A 12509-nucleotide genomic window follows, 5' to 3' on the forward strand; every position below is an offset into this window, starting at 1 on the left:
TTCTCAAAAGCTATTTTCGATTGATCGACAAAAGGCTATTTAAATTTGAAGTGTAAAACTCAATGCCAAACACCGCTAACTTTGTTTCTTCAGAAAAGCAACTTTTTGTTTTCATCACTATTCTCTATTATCTATTGAATATTCTTTTTAACATGAAATACACACACCCTTTTTGTCAACGATGATAAGATTTAAACTCACAACCTCAAAATTTTTTGAGTTCATTTAATATCGCTAGGCCAGAAGCTCTATTAACTATTTAGATTAGAATCTAAACACATTCATCAATAACGCTATTAATGGCCCTGATATGCATATAATGTTGGAGTATTCATATTTAAAACTATGACAGTAACAAGAATTGAAGGTACCATTTGATTCGAGATAGCTATTCGACATCTATCTTTTGGATTCTACTTTTCACACCCCATTAAGTAGTTAAAGATGCATTGGTTATTAACTTTATATATACTTTCGACGCGTGTGTGTCAAATGATCGCAAATGTGGTTAATTTTCCTCTGAGTGATGTTAATATTGCTGTTAAAAGAACTGTAACACACTAATATATTCTGCTTTAATTGTCATCAACTTGTAACCATTAACCCAATTACTAATTTATTTTAATTATATCATAAAGTATTGATGTCATGCTAGATGCATCAATTCCCTAATAAATAAGATTTTATAAGTTAGGTTTTGCTTTGACATTGGTACATTGTGCAATATAAAAACACAAAAACTGAAAAGGGTTTTAAAAAAGATACAATTTTAGAGGAGGATGCAAAGTGATGATCAAAAATACACCAAAAGAGGGGAATCATCTATATGTCTATTGTTGGGTCACTAAGGAGTGGTGTGCCTAAAAAAGTTAGAATTATATTGATCATCTCAAATTGCTGTATGACTACTTTCATTTCTAACCAATCACATTAACGCTTTAATGTGCATCATCACAATCAATCAATTATTTATTTATATATATAAAAATCTAACGCGTTTTTATGGTATTTAGTCTCATTAACATATAAAACGACACTGTTTGATAACATGAGTGATAATCATGAAGTGAACTCGAAAATCTCGTCAGTTTACATAAATATGTGATTATGGGGGAGGGGGAATTTTACAGCTCATGCCCTCGGATTGGACTGAGTTTCTTCATGGACAGCCGTTGCCAGTTGGGGCGGGTTATGCAACTGTCGGAGATGAACGCGTGGATAGTTAAGTTACCCGGATGATCCCGTTCATAAATTAAAAAATGGGTGATATGTCACTGTGTTTTTCTCCATACCTCACTTTTGTGAAATTATGTAACATTATTGTTGCCGTTGTTGTTGTTGTCAATGTGTTTATTGGTTAAAAAAGATATGTTGTATATACAAACTTTAAGGTAAACTACTTCCTTCCTCCGTCTCTATAAGTATTATGTTATGATAAAAGGTCATATAAATGGAATGAGCTTTAAATGTGTTTTCTGAAATAACTTTCATCAAATACTAAACACAAATAATTGAGAAAAAAAAGGATCTTCAAAAGTCGAAACAAACCCCATAAAATGGAAGTAGTAGTTATTGATCATTTAATCTTGTCAGATGTATGGATGGCGCCCACGGGTAACGGGCACGGGTTCTACATACCCGCGACCCGTCCGTCGGGTTATTTTTTTGCTCGTTAAGACCTGTTACGCGCCCGCGAGTAAAAAATCTTCGCCGGTGCCAGTGACCCGCGGATACCCATGACCCGCGGGTAATAACAATATACAACTTATTTGAATTTCTTTAAAAAAAGTTAGATAATTTTATTAATTATGAACCATATGTAAAATCTACATGTGTTAAATGACGTTAAAATTAAGTTTTTTTTTACTTATATGTAATATTATATTTTTAATCATTATTGCATCACAAGTAAAATCATTTTAAAATTTGATAAGTGTATGTATAAATTCGCGAGTAAATAAAAAAAAAAAAGTCTCATGAATTAGCGGATCGGGTTTTACCCGCGACGAGTAGTATTTACCTGCGACCCGTCGGCGGGTATAATTTTTTACCCGTATCCGTACCCGTTGGTAGGATTTAATGATTTTACCCGCCCATCACGGATCGGGTACCCACGGGTCACGGATTTTTTCTCGCTCATTGCCATCCCTAGTGAGAGGTGATTCCTTGTATATCCAAGGTGTGTTTCGTGACATCACGAGTTTGTATGGTTTTTTTTATTAACCTTCAAATTATATAGGACACCGCTTAATTAAACTTTAGGACTTCGTATATTTTTAGGATCTATAGATCTTTGGAGGTAAACAAACACCATATAATAAGTTAATAACCTTCACATATACGGAGTAATTACATGTTGAAAAAAAAAAAAAAAAATCAAGACCCATAGTACTTTTAATCCTGGATTCACTTTGATGTGTGAGATATCATACTTATTTGAGTTGTATTATTTCTAGACTTGGATTCACTTTGATAGTTTGATGTGTGAGATATCATACTTATTTGAGTTGTATTATTTCTAGGCTGATAATATGATTATCAAAAATCAGATACGTAGGTTTTGACAACAATAAACTTTTTAATTTAATCAATTTTACTAAACTACTATGGAATACCATGTTACGAATGAATAATTTCTAGTGGGGCATCTCTTTGTAACAATACACCTTTCAATTATCTTGTTCAAATATATTCTATAAATACACCCTCAATACCTTTGCACATTTTCTCATGCTCTCTTAGTACTTATCAATCCATAATCAACCAACACAATCCTTTCATCACTCAAAGGTTTTCTTACTGTTTTCTCTAAATAAATAGTAATAATCCTTAATTCTCCCTGTTTTTCTCTGTTTTTCCGAATTCCTAACATTGTGGAATTATGGACATGGTTGTGTGTCAAGGCTTGCAATCATGCCTCGATCCTATAAAAATCGATGCGCTTGATTCAATCCAAAAATCATCTTCAAAACCTATCATATTGGTTCATAAATCTAAACTGGAAGCAAATTTGAAGAGTGGTGAGACTGTTAACAACACAAATAAGTGGAGTTTTCTTAGTCTTCTTGAAAAACCATCATCAAATGTTGTTAAAACTGAGGAAATTTATGTTCATCCCATGGTGAAGCGTTCTGCTTCGACATTGAGTACCATGAGCTTGGAAATGTGCACGGAGAGTTTAGGTACTGAAACTGGGAGTGATGTTAGTGAAAGTAGTGACGAATTTAGTTTGCAGGAAAGAGAAAGATTTGGTGGTCTTCAAATATCAAAATTTCAAAATTTTGATCGTAGAATGTTGAGCCACCACTCTAGAGTTAATGGCGGTTTTCCACCACCATTGACCTCTATTAGTGGCTCCGACGGTATTGTGAAAGTTAGGCCTCATAGGGAAGGTGGGCGGTTGGTTATCAAAGCGGTTAGTGTTTTTGATTGTGGTATTAAGTTTGAAGAAGAACGTATGAATGGAAAACTTAAGCTTTCTTTATTTAAGGATAATCATGTAAATACTGAAAGTGGAAGGGCTAAAGTGAAAAATCAAGATATCGAAGAAAGGCGTTGTGATGGTGTTGTAGATCAGGGTGGTAGTCGACGGTGTGAGATGAATGGGAATAAAAGGAAATTTGAGACCAAAACAAGAATTCGATTGCCAAAACGAATGACTAGGTTACCAAGCTCGTTCAATGACAAGAACGAGTCTAAGATAACCAAATGCACGGATCGCAAAAATAAAAACAAAGTGATAAGAAATTTGAGTTTGTTTAGGGTTGTAATTTCTTGAAAAATTAAGATATGTTTCTAATAAAGATCCATAATAAACGACGTTAATGATTGATATGACTATAGAGTTTTGTTCATTTGCATCCTTAATTTAAGTTGAGATCTAAGGGACAAATCTCAGTCCTTGGATCAGATTTCCATCACATGTGATTGGATTTGACATGCAGAATCACATGTGATTGACATGCAGAATCACATGTGATTGGCATGCAGAATCACATGTGATTGGGCTTTTACGATCACATGTGATTGGCTTTTATCGAATTGTACTGACGATGAACATTAGCGAGCGAGAGTCTTAATATGAACTTGAAGAGTGATTTTTCGAATCAAACACAAGATGTGATTCCTTCATCAAAGTTGTTCAAAATCAATCCATAAACACTCGTGAATCATTAACTGAAGCTAATCATCACATAATTCATGAATATAATGATGAACACAAACAGTCGACTTTTTTCTCGAACCTTTGACCTTGAAATTCGAATTCGTTTCTTCGATTTAGGAACTGAGATTTTGCAGATAGTTTCACGATGAGATTATGAACACTTCTACATTTTCACATTTTCTCAAATTGTCCCTGATTGATCCGGAGACCTAATCGCCTTGACTTTTTGAAGAACGAAGAACACGAATCAAATAGCTTCAAGTCTGTTGTTGTTGATTCAATTTGATGATGAACGAGGTTTAGGATTATGATATACACAATGTATTTCAGCTCAATTCATTATAAGAATCATCATGAGAAGAATTCACAATTTGAATGTGATGAAGAACATGAACGTACTGTTGCAGTTCCCCATAGTTTGAAGGTGGTGAGAAATCATCTGCAATTGATCTAAGGGCTGGAATTTATCTCTTAGATCTCAACTTAAATTAAAGATTCAAATGAATATTCGGCATATGTGTATATTTGATTGTATCTGATAATTTTTTCTTGATTCTAGTTTAGTTGTTTGTTTTGTCTTTTAATAATTAACGTATTTTCTTGAAGCCAAATTATTTTACTTGAATGCCTCTAATTAATGTACGTAGACAACTATTAAGTATGTATCTCATGAACTTAAGTCTGTTTTGGACATATCTTATATCATCTTGATAATCTCATCATTTTTTTTAAACGACAAAAAATCCTTAAAATTCTCCATTTCAGCAGTCTCACAAGATGAAATTCAGCAGTCTCACAAGATGAAATTCTCCGTTTAGAACTCTTCTCGAAATCCTTAAAATTATCTCCTTCAAAACTTTATAATCCCTATTTGGTTATGAAACTTCGAACCGACACTCCAATTCTACAGGTCATATGCAGTGTGCTCTAATATTAGAACTTCTCACACTACAATCTATGTAGAAATAACATATGTCACGCGCTTAACGGCTTTACGCCCTTTTCATCGCGCCCTTCACAATAATGGCATTCTGTACTACCAATTCAAGAATTCATTCTTTCGTTATGCTTGTTTGAAACACTTTAAGTGATACTTCCTCCTTAATTTGTCTTCATTGATGAGTTCTTGTAGCACTAACCTTCGTAGTTCCTCCGACTTTTAAACAATGAAATTAACCTTCACAACTAAACACATATCCTAGAAGTTAATGACGCTCTGGAACTCCCTTACATGCACACACTTTCAACAACAAATTTACTTCTCACGTCTTAATCTTCTCGACATACTATCGAAGCCATTCTCTTATCCTTTTATACTTAGAAAAGTATAAATGTAGCTAAGAACATATCTCTAAACCTTCCTATGCAATGGGTTCTTCCGAACTCATGATAGAAAATTTTCTTCACTAAACCATACTCTTACGATAAACTTTGTCCACAATAGTACGTAGATTTTCTCAAACCATTCTAGAAGGTTGTTTAGTACTATGTGAGTGGATAGTTGTGTAGAGCAATTGATGCCTTTAATGGAATAAGTGTGTAGAGCTATTGAATACCTTTATTGTATAGCTATGTAAGGTTATGATAGTACAGTGTCTTTGGTGCCTTTAGTGAATAGCTAGTTGATGTTATTGATGCTCTATTAAGTGAATCACTGCATAGCTCTGTATGTTATAGCTGGGCAATGCTATATTATGTGATAGCTATGTAACGATGTGCCCTTATGCCCGTGACCAGATGCATGATCTTTAAAAGCTAGTCTTGATACTATATAGTGCTACTTGTTAGGATATCGCATTCACTTAGCGTTGTGTTAATCCTCTACATTTTCTCCCCTGCAGGATATATTGTTTTGCATGGTAGGGATGGGAGAAGATAGCCGTACTCTGGATATGTTTGACACACTTAAGAACTTTAATATTGAAATAACTATGTCTACTTATTTTGTAAAGTAACACTGAAGTGATAACATTATATATGTATAGATGGTGTTTTAATAAGTAATTGATAATAAACATTTCGTTGTGTATTAACAAAAGTACGGTATTACAGAAAGACAATTGGTTAGGTGATGGTGCGTTGAAAGACCAGTTTGGGAGACTATTTCGGTTACAAGTCGACACAAATTGTACGATTGCAGATAGGTATATAAATGGTTCGTGGCTTTGTGCATGAAATCGCATCGAAATTGGGGCACAGAATAAATCTTATTTACGCGATCTATGCTAGAAAGTTAGTAACATTGTGCTGGGTGAAGGAGTAGATTCATGGGTTTAGTCACTATCTGATGACGTTGGGTACTCGGTAAGCAGAACCAAGTCTCATATCGGCATGTTCTACCTTTGTGAAATTTATACACCATGTGGATTAAGCAAATTCCTCATAAAATCAACATTTTCATTTGAAGGTTGACATTAGATAGACTCCCAATTTGTCTCGGTCTATCACATTGTGGCTTGAAAATTGAGTCGATTGGTTGTGTATCATGTAGTCACGCCATCGAATCAATTCATCTGTAATGTTCGAATGCGAAATGGCTTCGGATTTGTGGAGAAGGGTGAGGTTATGGATCGACATGTTGTTGACGCGTTTACAGACTGGACGAATTATATAGCATTGTTTGAAAATTGGCTGAGTCCGAAGATACAAAGTCCAGATTGTATGTGATTGTTGCTTCTACAGTTTAGCGCTTATGGAGGTTAAGAAATAGTGGGCTCTTTCAACAACGTCCGATGAAACATTGTGTTTTGTTTGATTCTATTTGTCTTTTTTTCCGTTTATGGTATAGAAGTAGAGGCAAAAAGAATGTAAATTGGAACGATTAGCGCTTTAAGTCGTTGTTATGTGGTTTACGGGTCTATTCTAGTTCCTTGCTAGGGATAGCCCGTTGGTATATTAATATATTTTAGTAGTTCAAAAAAATATCGCGTTCTCCTCTTAGATCAAGTGGTTTGTTGGATGTTTTACACCATCCGCGAAACACTTTTTTTCATTTATTTAAAGAAAATATGTAATTATAAGGGTAAATTGTCCGGAAAAGTAAAATAAAAGTCACTTTTTTAATAAAAGGTATATCAGTTTTTTTCCTTACCCATAAAAGAGTTTGATTTCAATTTAGTGCACAAAATGGTGTCTGATTGAATAATAGTTGCAATTGAGGTAATATGACATGTGATATTTTACTTTAATTTTTTTTTTTTTTTACGAACTTGTTAATTCCACTTGTCAAAATCTTTTCTAAGTCAAACTCCTTTTACGCACTAAATTGAAATTAAATTCTTTATGGACAAAGAAAAATCTGACATGTCCCTTTTTGAAAAAAATGGTTTTTATATTACCTTTTTACCTTAAGTTTAATTTCTCAATTTTTCCCCTCTAACTTTTTTTTTAAGTTCCTTCAAAAACATTTATAATGCCCATTTGTAATTATTTTCACCTTCCTTTATTAATTTTTTTTTCACTTTTATATCTTTTTCAAATTATTACTCCTTATTTTTACCTTTATAACTTTTCCTCTTTAATATTATTTCTACCACATGTGTATTATAATAATAAACTTCTAAAACAATTTTAGTGTATATAATGAAATCGTGTATTGCTATAAACAGGGGCGAAAGTGTGTAGGGGCAGAGGGGGGCAGCCGCCCCTAGTGGATTTCTTTTTTTCAGTGTAAAAATTTTGGAATTTTCGACTTTGCCCCCGGTGGAATTTTTTTTTTTTGCCCCCAAAACTACAAATTTTGCCTCAAAACCTTCAAATTTTGCCCCAAATTCTCCAACTTTTGCCCCAAAATCTTCAAATTTTGCCCCAAAATCTCCAACTTTTGCACCAAAATCTCCAAATTGTGTCCAAAAAAATTGCTACGGTTTAATTTTTTTTTTGTGCCCCCGGTGAAAAAAATCCTAGTTTCGCCTCTGGCTATAAACGATTACTCTTCGCAACGCGTGGATATCACTTGAAAGGACCTGTTCATATACATTATAAACGATTCACAATAGTTGATTACATCGCGAGGTATTTGACCTCTAGATGATACATTTTACAAACATTTCATTCATTTTTAAAAGACAAACTTTCTTTACAACGAAATTTGACAGGCATGCATACCATTTCTTAATATCCACTATCCAACTATAAGTTGACTTAATAATAATCTTTGATGAACTCAATGACTCGAATGCAACGTTCTTCGAAATATGCTATGAAAGACTCCAAGTAATATCTTTAAAATGAGTAAACGCACAGCGGAAGATTTCTTTAATACCTGAAAATAAACATGCTTTAAAGTGTCAACCAAAAGGTTAGTGAGTTCATTAGTTTAACATAATCATACATTTTCATCATTTTAATAGACCACGAGAATTTTCATTTCCAATTCTCATAAATATACGTCTCATGCATAGAGACAAAAATCATTCATATGGTGAACACCTGGTAACCGACATTAACAAGATGCATATAAGAATATCCCCTATCATTCCGGGAAATCCTTCAGACATGATAAAAACGAATTCGAAGTACTAAAGCATCCGGTACTTTGGATGGGGTTCGTTAGGCCCAATAGATCTATCTTTAGGATTCGCATCAATTAGTAGATCGGTTTACTAATTCTTAGGTTACCAAGCAAAAGGGGCATATTCGGCTTCGATCATTCACCCATATAATGTAGTTTCAATTACTTGTGTCTATTTTGTAAAACATTTATAAAAATTTCGCATGTATTCTCAGCCCAAAAATATAAAGGGTAAAAAGGCAAATGAAACTCACCTATTGTATTTCGTAGTAAAAATACATATAACGTCATTGAACAGGTGCAAGGTTGGCCTCGGATTCACGAACCTAAATTAAGTATATATATATATATATATATATATATATATATATATATATATATATATATATATATATATATATATATATTTATGTGTTGGTCAATATTTGTATAGCAATTTAGATCAGGTCATAGTGTATCACAATCCTAATACTCGAGACTAATATGCAAAAGTCAACAAAAATCAATTTGACCCAAAATGATTTCCAAAATCCATACATGATTATTATTTAACTTAAATATATTAAACTTATATATATTTAAATATATTTATTAGATTTTGTTAAAGTAATTAATAAAAGTCATTTATTAATAAAAGTTTATATTAAAATAAGAATATACTTTTATGTAATTTAAGTAAATAAATTTATAAAGTTCATTTAATATCATAGAAATATAATGATAGGTTTTATTCATGTAATTATATTACGTGCAATAAAATATCTTTGTATTATATATTTATTTGATAAAATAATATCGATAATAACAATAATAATTATAAGTTGTATTATTTTGTAATAATAGTTATTATTGTTCTGCTAATAAAATATCTATATTTATATTTACTAAAAATGATATTAAAATGATAATTTTTATTAATAATAGTACTAAGCTGATAATAATAATGATATTTTATAATAACAATGATATTTCTATTAAAAATGATAATTTTAGTAAAAATGATAGTTTTAATATTAATAATTCTTTTAATGAATTGATAAAAATAATAAGAACGATAATTTTATCTAATTCAATATCTTATAATATTTTAATTTCATCATGATACTCATAATCATTATTTCCTAATCAATTTGTAGAATATCTTTTAGTCGTCTTTTATATCGCATTCATAATAATGATAATAATATTAGTCATAATAGTTAGATGATACTAATATCAATTTTTAATGATAATAATACTAATAATAATAATTATCACAATGATAATACTAATAAATATTTAAAAAAATTTAATCATAATGATAATATTAATATAATGATAATAATAATAATAATAATAACAATAAAAAAATTCTTTTACTAATTATACTTAAAAATGATAATATTATTAATCATAATAATAATAATAATTAATAGATAAAAATAGTAACGATGATAATTACGACGATAGTAATAATAATCATTTTAACAATAATACTAAAATTCAGTTGACTATAATTTCTAATATGTTCATCGAAATCATTCGAGTTCTAAATGAAAGTTCTTAATTTTTCGCTAGCTTTCCAACGACATGCATATCTTATACCTTATCTCAACCGCATACGTAACTAATTCAAGATTCAACATATCCTATCTAATGGCAATATCAAAAGTACAAGCATGCATAATCCTATATTCTCGAGCACTAGTCAGGGTTACACTATTAATATGTAAAAATTAATTTACGAGTGCTTACGTATCAATATTGAGATTCAATATTGCAGGAAAGGTACGTAGACGCAACGGAGACGATAAACACTAGATTGACCTCACGAACAACACCCATGAATCATACCCATCACCTCCATAGCTATAACCCATAATTTCCTTAGCCCTATCCTACTCGAAAAACTCAATTTGAACTCACGCGGGCAGAACCTCGTCGTAGTATTTTATGTATAAATAATATTAATACTACTAATAATTGTAACATCCCGCGTTTTTCCGTTAAATTTATTTTAACACCGTCTTTTTTTTTTAAAAACATAATCTTTCGTATTTAAATTAATAGTTTCCGTGAGTAACGTTCATTATATTCCCGCTATTTAATTTTGACATCACCCGTTTACTCGAGTGTTTTAAAAATATTCGTTTGGTTAATTCCCGCACCCGCTTTGAAACTTGAGGGACCAATCTCGTCACTTGGCCAAATTGGGGCAACTAGTCACCACCTCCCCACCTTCCTCTCCATTCATTTCACCACTCATCTTCTTCTCTCTTTTCTCTCTTCCAACTTTTGAACATAAACACCAAAATCACAAAATCATCATCTAAATCCGATTGGAGAAGCAAACATCAAAACAAATTACATTTTCGTGATCCTCTCTTCATCCTCTACATTTTGGTACCAATTTCATCGAGTTTGGGTAACATTTCTAAAACACTAAATTTCTCTAAATTGGTTTTAATTACTTGAAATGGTGTTAGTTAGTGTCTATGGCTCGTGTATAACATGAATATATGTTTTGTTTGTTCGATTTGTTGTTTTGGAGTAACTAGTTGAACATTTGAAATGGGTGTGCTTAATCTTTGATTTTGGAAGATTAAATGTTGTTAAATTGTTAAAGTTCATGTTTTAATTGTGTTACTAGTATCACTAGCTTCGTTTTGATGTATAGGTTGATTTAGAAAACTTCAAAAACCCGATTAATGATTTTGTGATGTTTGACTAGGGTTTGATAGTTCTTGACATGAACTTTTTGATGCTTAAATGCCATGAAATGGTAATTGTTAGTGTTTAGTGGTAATGTATGCGTTATTACCTTCAAAACGGCATATCATTTGTATGTTAAAAGTTCCCGAATCATAAAATGCGTTTCTTTGATTTTTGGTTGAAAATGATGAACTTTGATGATGTTTTCGATTTGGAAATTGTCGGTTATGATCTATGAAAAGCATTTAGTTGTATTCCTTGTTAAAATACCTTTCCAATGATATAAGATACATGTTCTAATTGTTTGCGGATCATAAAATGTGATTGTTTGTATTTTGGTTCGTGACTTGGACCATTTTTCTGCAAACAGCATTTTTCCCAGGTATGCGCGCCGCGCATACCACCGCGCACCGCGCGAATCCAAAAACCCAGATGAATGGCCCTTTAAGTCAAGTTCTGACCTGGTTTTACACTTGGGTGCGCGCCGCGCAACCCGTTGCGCACCGCGCAAAACCCCCAGGCCAGGCTCTTGTGTTTTTAAATGTTCTCAAAATGTTTCTCGCTTAACCGTAACTCCGATTAACATGAAAATCGGCTATTGTGTTCATATATGATTTCTCATCAGGGGAAAATTGTCGGATACCCGACCCGACCCCGTTGACTTTGACTTTGACCAAGTTTGACTTTTAGTCAAACTTAACCAAACTTTTATGCAAATGTTCTAACATGCTTTTATACGTGATTCTTGCATGAAACTTGACAACATGATTCACATGCTATACTAATCGAGTCGTAACGAGCCATAGGACTAATTGAACACATTTCACCCGACCTTGTGTCGTAACCGGTTAATTGATATAACTTACTTGTTTAGGTCAAGGCTAAGCAACTTTCATGCACGCGTTTACTTTGTGAAGTACTTTTATACTCGTGCACTCGAGGTGAGATCATAGTCCCAATTTTTACTCTTTTGAACTTACTTTTGGGATGAGAAAACATAAACGATTCTTTTGAACTAAGTGAACACAAGAACGGGAAAACAAACATTCTACATACGAGTTTGAACACAAATCCTCAATTCGATTATCATTAGTTACATCAGATGGTGTAAGCGAGAACTTATGTTATATGGCCATATGG

General features: G+C 32.4%; 1 protein-coding gene across 1 annotated transcript; it reads left to right on the plus strand.

Moving 5' to 3' along the window:
- Positions 1 to 2750: 2750 nt before the first annotated feature.
- Positions 2751 to 3835, plus strand: LOC139855572 (protein FANTASTIC FOUR 2-like). Its single transcript, XM_071844809.1, has one exon. The coding sequence runs from the start codon at positions 2882 to 2884 to the stop codon at positions 3776 to 3778; it is 897 nt and encodes a 298-aa protein (XP_071700910.1). The 5' UTR covers positions 2751 to 2881; the 3' UTR covers positions 3779 to 3835.
- The last annotated feature ends 8674 nt before the right edge of the window (positions 3836 to 12509 follow it).

Source organism: Rutidosis leptorrhynchoides, chromosome 6, assembly GCF_046630445.1.
Source record: "Rutidosis leptorrhynchoides isolate AG116_Rl617_1_P2 chromosome 6, CSIRO_AGI_Rlap_v1, whole genome shotgun sequence".
Taxonomy (NCBI): domain Eukaryota; kingdom Viridiplantae; phylum Streptophyta; class Magnoliopsida; order Asterales; family Asteraceae; genus Rutidosis; species Rutidosis leptorrhynchoides.